General features: G+C 44.7%; 1 protein-coding gene across 3 annotated transcripts in view; it reads right to left on the reverse strand.

The window, feature by feature from the left end:
* Positions 1-19,004, reverse strand: part of SCAP (SREBF chaperone) — a 654,188-nt gene that overhangs the window by 70,028 nt on the left and 565,156 nt on the right. For all 3 annotated transcript variants that reach the window (XM_085628619.1, XM_085628621.1, XM_085628620.1), the window contains exon 19: positions 14,434-14,516. In XM_085628619.1, the coding sequence (XP_085484745.1) occupies positions 14,434-14,516 (83 nt within the window). The remainder of the gene's footprint in view (positions 1-14,433; positions 14,517-19,004) is intronic.

The following is a 19,004-nucleotide window of genomic DNA, read 5'->3' on the forward strand; positions in this document are numbered from 1 at the left end:
ATGAGAGTGAATGAATGATGGGTTTTTCATTTTCAAATTTCGTTGAGGGGTAGAACATAGAATCTACATTCAAATGAACTTCTCATGAAATGCTGCTGAAATATGTATACCGTTTTTGTTGCAACTTAAATAATCCGAAATGTATATATTAATCTGTGTGCATTATACATCTGTACCTACGTCCGAAATCTAAAATACTAAGGCTGTATACATTCAGGGTTTCTTTTATTGGCCCTGTGGTATCATGGTATAACAAAGTACACAGGTATTGAGTTTACAGAAAAAATAATTTTAGTCAGGCCGGTTTTCTGTTCTTCAATTTGATTAATTTCTCCTGTCCCGCAACCTATTTTGTGAATATTAGGGGGTTCCCTTTCTACTTTATAGTCTTCAGTCTTGTCCCTGAACAGGCACACCATGTCTAATGGCATATCCATGAAACTCACCTGTACATCACCAGAGAGCCTGGTGGGTCAGAGCCATACATGCCTCCTCAGGGCTATGGAGGAATCCACCAAACCAGGCCTGCTCGGATGATGTGACGTGAGGTATCTTTACACTCTATCACTACTTCAGCAACATGATCCTTTTGATGATCCAGAAGACTTGGGTCCACCAAGTTCATCATCTCCCATAGGGCATTTGTGTATCTGGTGAACAGGCAGGTGACATTTATTGAACTGAGAGCCAAGCTGCAGACTGAGAAATGTTTCTATTTAACAGGCTCTAGATTTTTGGACTCTGTGGGGGGAAGGCGCCAGGATTATGCTTTGGGCAAGATAAAGCCAACAGACATTCTGGTGAGATTAAAAGAAAGTGTGATTCCCCGGGGCAGGTCTATACACCTGGCAATCAGACAATTTACGTCCAAGATGGGCATGTCCTATGCCGCTTAGATAGGTTCAAGAAGGGGCCTTGTTAAAGGGATGGTGGAGGCATGAAGGACCCTTGAGATTGAATCCATTGTTTGTCTAGGAGCTCTTGAAGAGGCCTCATGTGAAGTCTGCATTTGGGAAGTAGGGGGATACAGGAAGACATCATCCCCAGCAATGATTTGTAGATTCTCACTGAAACGCACTTTTTTATTTGCATATGCGACGCCAGGCTTATGATTTTTTGAATACGCTCCTCTGAGGGATCAGCTTTCGCTTCCTTTGTGCGAATTATAGCTCCCAGAAAGGGACTGCGATGGCATGAGGTGCAACTTTTCTAGATTGATCCTCAGACCCAGACGACTGAAGAGGTCCATGCAACATTGCAGAGAGCGCTGGGTTTCCCTGAACGAAGTACCTTTTATGAGCCAATCGTCTAGATAAGGGAAAATCTAGTGACCTTGAAGTCTTAGATGTGCCGCTACTGGCGCCATACATTTTGTAAAGACCCTTGGCACCGACTTCAGACCGAAAGGCAATACTCTGAACTGGTAATGGCGCCCCGCCACTATAAAACGAAGAAACTTTCTGTGATTTATATGAATTGGGATGTGAAAATAAGCATCTAAAAGTTCCAGGGATGCCAAATAATCTCCCTTGCAGAGAAGGAGTATTTCCTGCAGGGATAACATTTGAAAAGATTTCTTTTTGATGAATTTGTTTACACCTCTCAGGTCCATTACCTGCCTCCAATTTGATGTGTCTTTTTTCTTTATTAAGAAGAAATGCGAATAAAAGCCTTTCCCTCGTTGAAGGCGCGGAACCTCTTCTATTGCTTCCTTTTGTAGAAGGGATAACATTTCCGCCTTGAGGGCTGATAGGTCTTCTTGCTTCCTGCGTATAGGAGGATGATTTGGAGGCTTTTGTATGAACTCCAGGGTATGGCCTTGTTGAATCACGTCCAATACCCATCTGTCTCTTGTTATCGACAGCCAAGCCTGATAAAAGGAAGAGAGGTAATGATTCTTGACGTTTGAAGATGTGGCGGGCCCTTTGACAGAGTCACTGTCGTCTATTAGATTGTTGCGATTTACCTCTCGCAGAAGACCTCCCTCTGGACTGCTGCTGATATGTGTTTGAGGATCGAAACTGTTGACTATTTGAAAATTGGCGATACCCCTGCTGATTGTATGGCTGGTATCTATTGGATTGGTAAGAAGATGTTTGATTATATTATCCTCTAGATCATCTTTTCCGAAAGGACTGGAACCTGCCCTGCTGAAGAGACCCCAACGCACGTGCTGTGTCAGTGTCAGCTTTGATACTTTGGAGGGCATCATCTATATGTTTTCCAAAGAGATTCTCTCCGTCAAACGGCATGTCCACTATTTTTGCTTGGACTTCTGGTCTAAAAGAAGTGGCTTTAAGCCATCCTAGCCTTCGGAGGGCCACTGCACCCGCCATTTGCCTGAATGCCACCAAAGACAAATCCATCGCAATATCTATGGATTCAGAAGCCGCCCTAGCCCCATCTTGTAAAATGGCAGCCGCTTCTTCCTTTTTATCCTCTGGTAGATGGGCCAACAAAGGTGCTATATCTGACCACATCTGCCTATTATATCTACTAATAAGAGCTAACGCATTTGCAGCTTTAATGGAGGACGCTGCCATCACAGAAAAACGCTTCCCCGCACCATCCATTCGCCTTCCATTCTTATCCGGAGGAGCTGCAGAAGTGGAAACTGGATTTTTGGAGTGTCTTTGAGCGGCTTGCATCACTACAGATTCCGGCCGCGGATGTCCAATTAAACAAGCAGGAAAAGATTCTGGGGCTCTATATTTTTTCCTCTATCCTGGGTACCGAGGCAGCAACCGAAGCCGGATTTCTCATTATTTTTAACCCCTCGTCCCAAATGTGATCAATAATTGAAATGGATCTAATGGACTTCCGTGAATCCTCTTTGAAATCGTAGAGAAAAAAACTCAGCTTCTTGTACCGGAAGTGGAAGCTCAAATCTTCTCGATGCTTTTTCCATAATGTCATGGAAACCTCCAATATCTTGTGGCGGAGAGTTTGCTGGCGATGGTGATGGAGACGGCGTAGTAGGTAGAATGTACTGATCCCATTCTATCCCAACCTGATTGTCCTGAAGAAGTTCCCCTTCTTCTGGTTGATCTGCATCACTCTCCTCCAAATCATCCCTAATTGTAACAACAGGAGGAGATTGAATCTTTTGAGTTAAAATATTGGGAGGGGGTTGAGGTGGTTGAATTTGAGTAGGAGTAGATGAAGTTTTCGAGGTTTGTGTGTTAGCCTCAGGAAAAAGTCAATAATAGTCGTTAATCATGAGACGTAAGTCAGTCACTAGAGAAATTGGCATTGAGATAGTTTCTTTTCTCATATCAGGTTGAGCTTCTTCCTCATCCTCGTAGTCATATGACTGCTGAAAAGGCTCATATCTTTTTGACTCTTGCACTGGACGATCCTGGAAAGAGAATACTTCCTGAACCTCCTGATATTCTTCATCATCTGTTTCCTGACTCTTTATCTGAAGTTGAGAAGGACTATATGCTACTCCTGATGACTCTTCATCTTCTGACTGCAATTCCAGCAGATTAGATGGAGGAAGCGGAGAAATCTTTATCCAGCCGGTAAAATCGAAATATTTCTTCATCGTCGACGAGCGCGTCGACGACGGAATACACTTTAATGATATTGTTGTCTTTGCTTTGGGAGATTTAAAAGATGCCGTCGACGGAGCTCCCGTCGACGGAGTTCTCGTTGACGAGGACATACAAATTATCGTCAACGAGGTGGTCGTCGACGGAGTCGTCGTCGAGGTCGCTGACGATGGAGTCGTCGACGAGGTCATAACCGGCCTCCCCGTCGACGGGGTCGTCGACGAGCCTTTCTTTGACGACGATGTCTTAGTCGTCGACGCAGCTGTCGTCGTCGATATGATAGTCGCCGACAGAGTCATCGTCGACGGAGCTGTTGACGTTTTCATTGAAATCAATGCCGGCGACGCCCCAGTCTTCGTCGACCGAGCTGAAGATACCTCTCTAGACCCTGAAGATTTTTTAAGAGGAGTATGAGGAAGAGAAGACTAAGAAGCCTCTGTCTTTCGTTTTCTGCTTTTTAAGCTCTACTTTCTCCTCAGAAGCAGAAGATGTCCTCATTTTAGATGATTAAGATTTAATTTCCTCTTCAGAGTCAGAATCTGAAGTGACCTTCTTATTTTGAAGCCACAACAGTAACCGTGCCTCCCTGTCCCGTAGGGTTTTTGCAGAAAAGGTTCTGCAATGCTTGCAGACCTTAGGCACATGTTTAGGGTGAAGACAATACAAGCAGTCCTTGTGGGGACCTTCAGAATACAGTCTAGGTTTCCCACAGGATCTGCAGGGCCTGAAGAGCCTCTTTTTAGAGCTTTCAGCCATAGTAAGCAAAATATAAAACACAGTACCTCAAATCCAGAAGAAAGAACTTTCAGTTGAAAAAGGTCAAAAGTTCACTCGGGAACAAAACTGAGCAAGGCTCAGGGAGACGACTCCTCACACGAAGGCGGTTGGAAATCTGAGGTAGGATGGCTCTGCTGGGGAGTGTGATGTCAGGGCTGGCAGCTGATTGACTGAGTTTTGGACCAAATAATGATGAGGTTTGGTTACCAAATAATATGATTCCCTATGGGATTTTGATATGCAGTTTTTTCTAGTACTGCTGTGGTCATTCTGTTACCGTGAGACTCCCACCATGACGACAGGGAAGATACAAGCATGTGAATCTATGAAAGACTGAATACTGGAGAATCCTCTTCCCAAAAGTATCCAGCCTCTTCGATTCCCGATACGGTGGAGTGGAAAGGACAGTGCCAGAATTCACCTTGGAGGTTGAGGTCTGGACTACCAGGCTCTCAGGAGTGGGATGCTGGGTGAGAAAAGCTGGATCCCCGGGAGCGGGACGATGGAAACCTGCAATTGTTCTGTGCACAGGAGTGCCCCTGCAGGGCTTAGCCCAGGTTCAGAGCACGTCATCAAGGAGGGCTTCATTAAAGGGCAAGAGGAGCTTTGTATGGAACACCCACCGCCAGTTGAAGCCCCACCATCAAGACTTTGGTTCTGACTTCTACTGAGGGTAGAACGCTGTTGAAGACCTCAGCTGCCCTTTACACCACCATAGCAAAGAAGCCCCTGTCCTCCATTGCCACACTAGGAGATGAGATCAGTCCAGTGTCTGGCAAGGTGTCCAGACCACTGACATAATCCAGGTCCTCATTCCAACTATTTTTGGCTAAAGTTTCTTCACAGGGATAAGGGTAGCCATAGGGATCATCAGATCCACCCTAGTCATACCCCCCCACAGGACCGATCAAAGAAAGGAGGCACTGTCTCCAACTAGGATGGTCTAGTTCCCGTCAGCTCCGATCCAGCTTCTTATCGATGTCGGGAATGACTATGGGGTTGGGGCCGCCAAAAAGCATAGGTGGTGCCAGGAACAGTGCAGCAGGACCAAACTCTGGCGAAGGTTGTGGATTGGCAACCTGAGTCAGTTACGATAAAGAGAGCCCAACTGGCACTAAGAGAGAATTTGCCGGAAGAAACTCAGTCGAGGCACCTCCCAAACCCGTGGGCCTGAAGGTACTCGAGAGGGGTGCGGTCATCCAAATATGAGGTGCATAACCTTATAAAACTCAGAGTTAGGCTGCGGTTGCGCCGGCATCTGGAAATTCAGGGAGGTGCAGAGCGGACCCAGACTCCAGCTCCAAGGGTGGAGTGTGGGAGAAGAGCTTAGGTTTATGGCAGGGTTCCCGCGCCTCTGTTGTTGACTTGGATCGGCTGGTGTAGTCAAAAAGCACTTCGATTTCTTGGCCTTCATGTGTTTGTGGGACGATTACTTCGACCACAACAACAACTAATGGAAATGACTCCAAGAGCAGGTCCAGGACCTTTTACACGTCCAGAACCAGGAGCGGTATGGAGTTCCCTGATGTCGATCACATGAAGCTTCAACTCCCGCTACCGAATTGCTTTAGGATACATGGTATGGTAGCCCGGACAAGCCCTGGAGTCATCGTCCGACTTCAGAAACCACAAGCAAACCAGACGTTTAACTGTGGTAGGCTCCATAGGGTTTTAAGGGACATCCTTAAGCACAATGGGAGCAAACATATTTGAAAAAAATCAACAAAATGTTGAAAAATGCAGTAAAAATAACTACTGAGGTAGCTCTTTTGAATCAGCACTGTTGGCACGGTAAGAAAGGAACTGATTTAAGTGCGAAGGGATGGCACCTATATAGGCACAGTGCACGTTACATCCAGTATGGATGACGCCCACAATGCAGAGCCGTTTGATGCCACCAGCCGGTGGGGGAGTAGTGCTCAAGATTTTCCGGATCCAGTGTGACGTCTTGGGAATATTCTAAGGTAAGGAATCTGCAGCTAGAAGTCTCTATCAGATCTCTAGCTCCTCCAGATGTGCAACACGTCCCACCCTAAGGTTGATGTATTCACCAACACAGTGATCACCATTAGGGGAGAGTAAAAGGACATCCCTTAAGGCAGGTACTCCTCTAGCTCAGTTATGTTGCTGCGTCCCAGGAGATAGTGTAGCCTTCAGACATAAGCAGATAGGCACTTGAGCCCACCTCCTCCACCTCAAAAACCCAGGAATCATAGCCTGAATGTCCTGGATCCTTTGAGGAGGGAAGCCTCTCAAGATGTTCTATCCAATACTGTCCCTATGAACTGCACAGAGGGCTTTATGTTTGACTTGGGCAATAGATGGAAAAGGCCCAAGTTGATCAGCAGAGAAACTGGTGCCTGCAGGTGCTCCGACGCCATTCGTAGAAAGCTGGCCTTGATCTGCCTGTTTTCTAGAAATGAAAACAATGTGGTCCCTTCCTCAGATGTGCTGCAACCACCAATATCGCCTTGGTGAAAAACCTAGATGTCAAGTTTAGTCCGAACGGGAAGGACTGCAACCTGGTAGTAAGTGGACCCTATCATAAAACGCAGGTACCTCCGGTGGGACTGCAGGACCAGTTAGAGGAAATACACATCCTGCATGTCTAGAGACACCATCTAATCTTCCACTTTCAGCACCAGAACAACATGAGATCGGAGCAGCACCTGAACTTTGCCTTGTGCAGGAGACGTTCAAGATACTGAAGTATAGGATCAGATGAAGATCGCTGTCCTTTTTGTAAACCAGATATACCAAGAATAGCACCCCAGCGCAATATCCTGCTCTGGGACCTCTCCACTGCTCCTTTTTGCAGCAGGGCAGCACCTCCTACTACAGGATCCAAGGCCGATTGTCTGATGGAAGGGACTAGTGAGCAAGCATCAGGGGAGAATCCTGTTGGAATGCCAGAATCTGAGCCTTAATCAGTCCAGTGACTGTGAAATACGAAGTACTCACTCTCAAGTTCTGTTTTGTTGGCATAACTTGGCATATCTTTTAAACTTGTATAGACACTTTTTTATATTTTGAGTTTTATTATAATGGGTGTGTGGGAGTATGTACGTGTATGAGAGTGAATGAATGATGGGTTTTTCATTTTCAAATTTCGTTGAGGGGTAGAACATAGAATCTACATTCAAATGAACTTCTCATGAAATGCTGCTGAAATATGTATACCGTTTTTGTTGCAACTTAAATAATCCGAAATGTATATATTAATCTGTGTGCATTATACATCTGTACCTACGTCCGAAATCTAAAATACTAAGGCTGTATACATTCAGGGTTTCTTTTATTGGCCCTGTGGTATCATGGTATAACAAAGTACACAGGTATTGAGTTTACAGAAAAAATAATTTTAGTCAGGCCGGTTTTCTGTTCTTCAATTTGATTAATTTCTCCTGTCCCGCAACCTATTTTGTGAATATTAGGGGGTTCCCTTTCTACTTTATAGTCTTCAGTCTTGTCCCTGAACAGGCACACCATGTCTAATGGCATATCCATGAAACTCACCTGTACATCACCAGAGAGCCTGGTGGGTCAGAGCCATACATGCCTCCTCAGGGCTATGGAGGAATCCACCAAACCAGGCCTGCTCGGATGATGTGACGTGAGGTATCTTTACACTCTATCACTACTTCAGCAACATGATCCTTTTGATGATCCAGAAGACTTGGGTCCACCAAGTTCATCATCTCCCATAGGGCATTTGTGTATCTGGTGAACAGGCAGGTGACATTTATTGAACTGAGAGCCAAGCTGCAGACTGAGAAATGTTTCTATTTAACAGGCTCTAGATTTTTGGACTCTGTGGGGGGAAGGCGCCAGGATTATGCTTTGGGCAAGATAAAGCCAACAGACATTCTGGTGAGATTAAAAGAAAGTGTGATTCCCCGGGGCAGGTCTATACACCTGGCAATCAGACAATTTACGTCCAAGATGGGCATGTCCTATGCCGCTTAGATAGGTTCAAGAAGGGGCCTTGTTAAAGGGATGGTGGAGGCATGATTTGCTGATTCGCTGCTGTGATCATCATCATGGATAACAGGATACACCATTTGGATAGGTTAAAGATTCATTCTGAATAAGCCCTCCATAGACTGCCAATAATAGTATGGCACTGGAAGTTCATTATGCCAGGCCTCCTGTGCCAATCTCTGAGCCTACCTTCTGAACCTCTGGGGATTGCTTGGTCTCTGAATGTTCCTGTGGAGGAGCCGGCACCCGAGATGCCTACTGTTTTGGTGGCACTGGAAAGGTTGTCGGCAACATCTCTGAGGCAAGCATCGGAATTTGTGGACAAGTCACCAGTAAAGGGCATGATGTTAAGAAAGATTACAACAGAGGCATTTGTGGAGGGGAACAGAGGGTGGGCCCACTGATGGAAAACCAAACTGAGTCTGAAAAGAAACACTGGAGACCACAAGCGCACCACACAGGACTGCAGCCTGCTTGAACGGCACAGAGAAATTGAGCTGGATTGACTCTGGAAATTTGGCGGCAGGCCGAAAACAGGACATGCTGTGGGCACCGGAGTTGCTGTTGTCGCAGAAATTGGCTCCTCGGATGCAGTGGTATCAACAACCTGTGGGTAAGAGGATGTCCCTGCAGGAGGCGGAGTATGTCGAGATAACACTGAATTGCTTTGTCAGGAGTTGTGGTCGTGCTTTATCTTTTTCTAATGCATCCTCCTCTATTGATGATTTTGAGGAAATGGAGTAACAAGTCATGGAGTCGGACCTCACACAGCATCGAGCAAAACACGTGTCAGAGGCCCAGGCCATAAAAAGTTTAGCCCCATCATCTTTGATGGCCTTGGCGTAAATGAGGCTGCATCTGCTGCACGACCTGGAGTAATGCTCTCACACCATGCGACTAATGGTGGCTTAATGAGTGTCTGGAATGAACATCTGCCCAATGTACATCTCTAGCACTGCACTAAATAATTTTTGGAGAAATACTCTGAAACATGGGAAAAACAGAAACAGAGCAGCTTTAGATTCATGCTGAAGGGAGTGGAAAATTAGGGAACTGATGTCAGTGCATCGAGGTGGGTGCTATATGGCTCCAGTAAAGTCACTACTGCACCATCTCCAGCGTCAAAATGGAGCCAGCAACTCCTCATGGCATAGGAGAACTAAGAAAAGTTTCCAGATACAGTGAGATACCGGGAGATATTCAACAGGTAAGGACTCTGCAGGTAGAAGTACCCATCAGAAGATGTTGTTTTCACTGCTCTGTGGCCAACGGAGTGGGTCCATTTATTTTAATGTCCCAATTCAATTGGCAGGTGCTATTTATTTTAGTTTGATGTACAGACAAAGCTGTTAGTTTTCTGTAGAGTAAGATGAGGCACTTTAGCCTAATTCAAAGGTATATGCATTTATGTTGCATTTTTAATGCAAAGTTAACACTGGGTACGCAAACAACGCTAGCCAGAGACGTGTTCAGGAACTTTGTAAGAGGATTTTTTTTTTTACTTTTGTCCACTGTGTGGCAATGGTGAATCAGATTCAATGGGGATAGAAATAGATCCAAGAGTGAAAACCCCTCATTGATAAGGGGTAAAGTTTATTTTTATCTGAGGGCAAGATGAGGCTATTCAGTTGGTTGCGCAAGTATGCAGGGCGACCTAGTAGGAGTGAGGTACTGTTAAGTTGAACGCCACAGTTTTTTTTGGGAAGCAGCAGGAAGTAAGGGTAAATTACCAGATAGATAGGGAGGAAAGCATAGCTTTCCCGGGCTCTCAATCAGACCGTGAACAAGGATATGGATTGCAGTGTGGGGCATGGGTCCTAGATCCTATCCTGGCCCAAATGATGAGGCAGATGTGCAAAGGGTAATATTTAGATACCAAAACTGCAGGAATGAGCGAGTTAGGAGTGTTTAACAATGCAGCACCCACTGCACCACTGACTCGCAATCCGAAGTTGTAAATGAGGGAGATTATGTTGAGGATGTCTGCCCTTACATCTACAGAGGCAAAAGATGTGGCGAAGTAATAGGTAACGTTTACTGAGGTGGCAGAAAGACAAGCATTGCAAGGGTGGCAAGCCGGCAACAGAATAAAATAAGATACCTACCTGTAACTGCAGTTCTCCTGAATTGGTATCTTTAATAGGTTTACATGCTTGAATCATTTTCCGTCGACGAAGTGGGAGTCCCATGGTCCTATAGTAAAGCAGTATGCATCAGCATCATAGGCTATAATGGCAATGACAAGTAAATTCAATAGCTTATCTATTACCTTTTTCTTTTTTAAAGGATCAAACTTGAACTATAACCAATCAGGCCATTGCACCCTCTAGAACACTCCCAACAGAGATTTTCTGCCGCATGTCGTGTGATGGGTCTCTCCCTGAGCTCTGCTCAGTTTTTCTCCTATAGAGATGAAGGTGTAGCTAAAGCTGCTATGTCTGATAGTTAGGAAAGGTCTTTTCAGATCCTGCAAAACATGTAATGTGGAAAGAAAAAGCTACATGTGGATGATCCACAAGGACCGTCAATACTGGAGAAAGTAAATTACAGGGAGGTGGTCAAACCTCCACCCAACTTTTCGCGATGCACTGACAGACTTTTGTGGAGAAGATCTGGTTTGTGATAGCTTATGCACAGAGGTTCTCTACACACTCGAAGTCAGAAGACCGATACCTCTGGCCTTAGTTATTTAGGAGATACAAAGTACTGTTTAGGCAGCCCATGGCAGATTAAAATATCTATTCAATGATATGTTCTCCAAATACTGGGTCAAAGTTAATTCTTGACAGATTTCTGGTCCACCGTGGAGAATTCTTGTGTTGATAAGCAGATGCAGATTGACGGAGGACGATGGAGGTGGATGAGTTCACTAATGATGGTCAGTAGTACAATTAAAGGAATACTCCCCTGTCCTATAACTGTAGGTTAGTGCCCGAGCTCTGTCAACACTTCTTGTATGCTTAAGTTGCTGACTGATGCTGAATGGTAGACCTGTCATAGGAATAGGCCTGTCTTTCACATCAAAATGTAGGAACTTTTTTATATGCCCGTGGAGAAAAAGGAACTGAACTGAACGTGAAACCCAAAGACTTGCAGGATGTTGAAGATCTGGATACCTAGTCAGTTTGTGAGCTGTAAAGTGTGGTGTATGGATGCTCTATCTCATGTTTTTGAGGCCTTTAATATAAAATAATTGGATGGTGAAAGGTTAACTTTTTCATATATGCATTCTTCTGGTGCATTGTGTTATAATAAAGCAGCTAATAGAAGTGGGGGAGTCCCCCCATTGGGGATGTGTGACAGAGGATACAGATATAATGCCTATTTGCCAGACAATATATCTTTTTGCATAGAATGTTCCAAGGTTTACATTTCTGGAACATTAGTGCAAGTCAGCGGAAATTGCAGTGCAGGACCCCAAATGGTGCTTTAAGCAATATAGTTTTGACCTTTGGCACCTTTATCTTCAGAAATACATTTTGGGACCATTTCTATACTAGCTTGGAATTACAAGAACCCACTGCGGCCCATGATTGCAAACGAGAGTGTCATCTTTAAATCTCCTCTCAGTGAGAGGAAAAGGGTGCAAGAATCTTGTCATAACAGAAGAGAATCTTCACCTGCCCAGGCCAGCATCTTCAAAGGTCCTTCCTGAAGCACTTCTTCATTTGGGCAATAGTTTGTGATGTGGACAACTTCAGTGTAACCTCAATGCCAAAAACTACCAGTTAACAAACTTGGAATAGATAAAGCCTCAGACTGCCTTTTGGATGCCATGGAAATGAGAGAGCTGTTTACAAGTCTTTCACTACTTGCTATGTTGCTTGCTTGAGGTTTTCTTTAATAAGGCCCAGGAATAGAAGTCGTTTGAATGATGTTACATAAGGAAAACAAACCTTGAACCTATTTTTTGAGGGAAATGATTTTAGAGTATTCAACCTTGTTAAAGGCCAGTGATGCAGGGTATGCCCAGACATGGGTCCCTTGCTCACTTTCCCACTGGATTCAAGCTAGCCTGGCTGATGAAGGGTGTTACCCAGAAACCGGTCCCGGGATGCTTGTTTCTGCTTCAGGGAAGACTTGGCTTGGCAGTTTAGGCTGGACTGTTCCCATGAGGCACAGGGTCAAGGCTGATTTGCATATAGCTGGGTCTGAACTGAGGTGGCGAAGTGAGCTAAAGAATGATGACAGATTCAACCCAGATCTGTGACTGGGGGTGAGTGTCTGAAAAGTTTCAGTGCTCTGTCCATCATCTCATTGTGTTTGCAGTGATGAAGAAGCAACTTTGTAAAGGGATTGTTTTCAAAGTACTTTCTGCCTCCAAAGATACTACGTCTGGAACACTCCAGTCTTTCAAAACAGAACGGGTCGCAGCCATGTCAATTTTTCCTGAATCTTAAACTGGGCAAGTAGTAGACATCTAGTTGACCTTGGAGGATCCTAGGTTTTTAAAGATGATTTGCTAGCAGAAACTGTATCTGTTACCAGAGAAAACAGGATACATAAATTGACAGAGAATGATCTGGTTTAAATAAGTGCTGCATGACAGGACTGGAGAAGCTTTGTCAGTCATGCAGAGTGCTATCTGATTTTTCCAACTTGTAAAACAAAGACTGGTCTTTCTGGCAAACTTTACCTCACATTCCCCAAAGGGTATTCTACAGATGAGAACTGTCACAAACCAACTGTTATGAGTGAAAGATCAACCACTGAGGTAGCTGGAAAGTAACATGATGATGTAAATTAAAAAGTACGGACTGTAAATCCGTCTTCAAAAACAAAGAAACAGAGGCGTAAAGTGAATAAAGGCTGTTAAGAGGGCAGGGCCGGGCCTTGGAAAGAGTTATGATTTAGCAATTAATTCTTTGTTTACAATGACCTAATGCTTTACAATACACACCACATGTCGGAAAACTAACCTAGTCCCTCTCCCCTGTGTCTAACCTAACACACAGCACACTCCCTCTATCCTTGCTTCCACAGCATTCCCTAGTTTTACACAGATATACAGTATAATATAGCTGTCACCACATTCCTCAGTCTAACCAGTTCCCATCATCTTCTGTAGAGTTTCACCTGCTCAAAAATGTAATATTGTACTTGATGGTACCATCCGAGATACTTCCAAGTGCAAATTTGATCTCTCCACAGCCCGTCTTTTCTACCCCATCTTCCACCAATTTACATACATACCCCAGAATATATCCCATCTCGCATACCATGCCCACAGTCAATCATAAAACCATAACATTACCCAGAATTCCATCTAACTCTAAAGCACCCTCAAAACCCTCCTTAGTCCAATTCATCTACATACACCATCCCTAAAGAGAAATCTAAGCATGATCACCTCGTCTATAGTCACTTTTCACTGCTGGAAGCAAAATGTTAATGTTCTTTACACAGTAAATTAAGGCTGATGGAAGAAGAGACAGTATCTGATTTCCTGAGACATCATGCACATAATGTTGTGGGTTTGAATAAAATGTGCCGAACTGTGCCTTGTTCTGGGTTTTGCTTGTAACGTTACACTTCCCGTTAGCATATTTAGCTTATGTAAACACGTGTGACCCTGCTCCTCATGAAAACAGTCCATTCCAAACTGTCAGAAGGCATGCCCTCCAGAAGGGAATACAAGCAACCACAGACTGGTTTCAGCCTAGTTAGGTAGGCCTCTTCAGTGTGCTAGATTGGATATTATGGCACAGTAAGCAAGGAAGCTAGGTCTGGACATTTTTCATCTGGCAGTTCAGGTTGGACTGCTCCCATGATGAGCAAGGTCAGTAATGATTCGCATAAGGTGGGCCTTTGTCTAGAGTGGTACACTGGGTGAAAAATGATGTTTTGTAATGCTATCTCAAGTGACTGCCAGCGGTTAGACTTTTTGCAAGCATCCTCCCATCAACGTTAGTGTAATTTATGTAAAGTGCTGGCCAAGCATTGTGATTGAAGTGTCATTTGAGGCTCAATTAAATAGGAGCTTTGTGGATTATGCACGCGTACTCTCAAAGTGGGACCATAAGTGATAAATCAATCCAACCGAGCCACTGGTAAACCATTACAAGCAACATCAATGCAATTTCTCCTTGAAAACCCATACCTTTCCCACATCCCACCTTACCTCGATACTGCAGATGATTGAATGACTTCAGTGTTTCCATTGAAAAGAAATCCAGCGAGCCATTGAGCCTGGCAACCACAATCCTGAAAACATAAAACACCAAATTAGAAAAGAGGTAAGATTTTTTGGACAGTGGGGGTAGAATGCTACCCTTACTTTTGTACATAAAACATCCTTCTTTAAAAGAAATGGGACTGCTCAGCATTCACAAATCACAGACATGCAACAGGAACAGTCAGCAGGCTATCTGCACATCTACTACTAATGCTCCCATTTTGATAATCACATTTTATTGATTTTAAACACTTACAAACAGTTCAGCAAAATCACGGATAGCAGATATTCATTTACATCTTCAAAAAACCCCCGTAACCCCAATTTGGCACCCCTCGGGGAATACAATCACAGGAAAATTGGAAGCATCATTAATTTCCCCCAACAGCACCCAGCCATTTACCCCACACCCTTAGGTATTTCTTGGGGCATCCGCGCGCCGTGTATAAAGCCTTCTCCTGTGTCGCGCACCAGTCCACTCCTTTACGCCACTTTCCCAGAGCTGGTGGATCAGAACAAATCCATGCTGCCTCTATCTCGCGCTTGGCAACTATCATTGCTGTGTTAAAAAAGGTCTTATCGTTCCGGGACCCGTCTGGCCCGTCTGTTTTTCCCAGTAATGAGTGTCGTGGGTCGTGAAGCACTGTCCACCCCAAAACAACTGTAAGTTCCCCCCCAATGGCTCTCCAGAAAGCTGCCAGCCGGGGACAGGTCCAGACCACGTGAAAAAAATATGCTGGGGCCTGGCCACACCTAGCGCAGGACGCATCAGAGCGAAGGCCCGTTCGATGAAGGCGTACCGGAGTGAGATAAGCGATGTGCAAGTAGTATAATTGGATGAGTCTAAGCTTAGCGGAGGAGGTAATGGTTTTAGGCGCCATGAGCGCGTCGCGCCAATCCACCTCATCCAGTGGCCCTATCCAGTCTACCCATTGTTCTTTCAGTCTGTCCAACGAGGTGGGAGTGTTGTTGATTAAAGTACGATATATCCGAGAGATACCCCCCTTTCCAATGCTCCCATTTTGATTTTGATGCATATTAGCTAACTGATCTGTTTTCACCCATCCCTCAGGGAGGTCATCCTAAAATGCCAACTCTGAGAAAAAGGTTCTGTAGGGGAGATTTAAGAGAGTAGAAGGGTAGATTGACATGAATTTTGAAGTGGAATAGAGGAGCAGAAGAGAGTGGAGGACTGAACAGAGAAGGGAATCAAGGCTAACCAAACTAGGATGACTGAGGACCTCAAAGGTGGGAGGGTAAGACTGAGGTATCCGGATATGGGGAGATCTAAGGATTCTGTAGTGAGACACCTTAAAAGATTTTTGGATGGATGTAGAAAGACCAAACAAGAAACAGAACTTGAACAACATAGAGATGAACACATTAGATGTGAATATTGTCAATACAGTGCTACATTTTTACGGCCTGTGTCCACACTGACTAGTATTCTTTAATGGTCAAACTAAGACATCAGGAATGTGTTTCAAATCCATTACATATTCTGTGTGCTCCAACAGTAAAAAAAGAACCGGGTTACTTACCTGTAAAATTTGTCTTGTGGCTTGAAGCTCCTTCAGATCTACATATGGTGCATTATTCCGCAATCTAGTAGTTAGGGCTTGAAACTGTATGTAACGCTAAAAGTTTTTCATTGCGGCCGTGAACTAAAGGCAGAGCTAAACAGGGCCGCCCTATGACATAGAGCAGAAGGCCAAATTGCCCCAGCAGTAGCCAACATCTTCAGATTTCATATATTTATTTTTTGCATCAACTCCCCTCCTTCTACAGCGAGGTGAGTGGTCAAGTGAATCTAGAGAAGCTTTGAGCTGCAAATCTATTGTTACAGTTAAGTAACCTATATTGTTTTGGCAGCGTGAATCACTGCTAGATGTACATGTGGTGAAATGATTAAAGTGGTATCACACTATAGTGCAGCAGTGCTGTGTATTGAGTAGATGCAAAAGTACACGTTGTCCCACCTGAGCCTCTCCTCTTGATTGTATGTCTATTTAATAGTATTAAGTAAATGGGTATACTGAAATCCTTGTGGCCGCCGTAGAAATGTCTCAAAGAAATGTTGCCTATAAATGCTAATGAAGCCCCTTTTTAGGTTTTGCCTGCACGTCGCTTGTGCTATGGTTGTGACATGTCTTGCAATTAAAGTAATAAATCCTTGCAATGGTGTTGAGACATGGACCTCACAATGGTAACGGAGAAACCTGTCTACATACACACAGGCTGCCCAAAGAAATGGGAGCGAGTCTGGGGCAAGTGGAATCACTACCGGGGGATATATGTGAACCTCCCCCGCCGGAACAAGAATCAGACAACAGTGACTGACTTAAATACTACACTGAGGCGGGCACTCCTACACTCTGTTCCACTCACGAGACACGGAGGGGTTGAGGCAGTTAAAACTGTCACACAGAATCCTATGTTATAACTGTATTTCTCTTGGATTATAACTGGTATCACTGTATCATGTATTATATGCTAAGTGCCAACTGTTCACTAAAAATTCTAATAAAAAAAAATAATAATAATAAATCCTTAAAGGGGCTTACAGCCTACACAATATTTACTATTCGTTGATTCCAACATTGCTCCAACTTGCATGCTTCTGATTGGTCAGCATGTCGTCTTTGCACGTCTTCCTGCTATGCTTTGCTGTCCATGCCTGTAGGAAGCTGGCTCTGTATATACTTTACCAAAGTAAGGTATAGTGTGCACAGAGTCTAGTGGAACCCCAAAGGTAGGCAGAGATAAAAGTAGATAGCACCTTACTCTCTATTTGTGGTAGTGTGGGCAAGCAGTAAGGCTTTATCAGGGGGTAGTGTAAAGCATCAGGCAAGAAATGATGTCACAGACTCAAAGACTGATCTCAGACCAATTTGTTTGCATCAAAAATATTATTTAGATATTTTATGTCTAGAACTAAGCAAAGCCTGGTGCAGGTTAGTGAAATAATACTTGCAAAATCTTATGCAGTGATTTACAACTGAATGCAGGTTCAAATGCAGTTGGTTGAATTACAGTAACTCAACAGTTCGAAATTACTTTTTACTAACTTTACAGATTACTGTGCATGTAAATGTTTAGATTACTTTTGCTAATCAGTGTCATATGCCTAGATATCACACTGACACATTTCTTAGACAAAAGGTAAGTAATTCACTTTTAGTACATTTGCAGATTTCAATGTTTCATACAAACCAACTCCAAACTCAGAAGAATTTTCAAGAAAATGCAATCCTATAGAAGGAAATGAAGTGAACGGTTTGCAGGTAAGTACTTATTTGTGGTAGTTGGTATTCTGGGGTTAGAACCAGGGTTTTTTTTTTTGTAAATGTATTTCTTTATTATCAAATGACCTGGACCGGCATACAGAACCATATGCCTACAACCCTGAGGCTGGCTAGTATACCACAACCCGGCTCCGCCGCACAACAGCTTATCCCACATCCCGGAGGCCGGGAATCGCTGTACAACCACTTAGGCTGTCCCAGAATTCTTCCAAGGATTATAACAGTATGTCACACATGTTATACCGTATCCCACTTGGGATTGACGTTTTTTTTCCCCTCCCCCCCCCCCCCCCCCCAACAACCCATGCAAACCAGCCCAACTCCCTCCCCGCCCCCCCCCCCAACAACGAGGCGTCCGAACAAGTCTCCTCAAAACCTCCTAGTCCCTGAGTTCTGCTAACTGTGCAATATCCCAGTAGCTGACGTTCCGCCACGCGCCAGCCCCACAGCACTCAGGCCTCTGAGTCGCTAATCGTCCCCCACTCCGCACCCCCCGTCCTCAAACCAGTCCATTCACATCACGGCCCTACGTCACTGAAACAGCCCTCCCCGAGTTGAGGACGCCACATATCGCTTGCTCACTGCGCCACCTCACCCGGGTCCCGTTCTGCTCCTGTTTCAGTACCCTGCTGCGCAGTTCCCCCCGACCCCTTAAGATGTACCGAGTATAGCCCCCAGAAGTTCTTTGGACGGCTGCGCGATGGGAGCAGCTCGCTAAATGCCTCGGTTTGCGTGCAACAATATAGCACATCTCTGGTCCACTGCGCCACTGTGGGCCCTGGCCCTCTTATCCAGCGCAGTGCCACCCTTCTCTTTGCTATCAGCAGCCCCATATCCACCATCTTTCGTATGGCTCTGGGTAGCTTCTTGGAGTATCCCAACAGAGCCACCGCCGGATCCGGCTCCAGCTCCAGGCCCAGCAAGCCTCCTAGTTTGTGGAAAATCGCCCGCCAGAACTCATAGATCCCCGGACAGTACCAGGCCAAATGATTAAAGTCTGCCTGGTATGACCGCATCTCTCGCAGCTGTCATCATCCCGCAGACCATATCTGCATAATTGGTCTGGCGTATAATACACCCTATTTATGTACTTGAAATGAAGCAGCCTGTGCCTGCCATGCAGCGATATTCTACGTGTGCCAGGACAGCAGTACAGCCACATGGCATCATCTATCTCCATATCTAGGTCTTGTTGCCAGGCCAACCTCGCCT

Source organism: Triturus cristatus, chromosome 10 (assembly GCF_964204655.1).
Source record: "Triturus cristatus chromosome 10, aTriCri1.1, whole genome shotgun sequence".
Taxonomy (NCBI): Eukaryota; Metazoa; Chordata; class Amphibia; order Caudata; family Salamandridae; genus Triturus; species Triturus cristatus.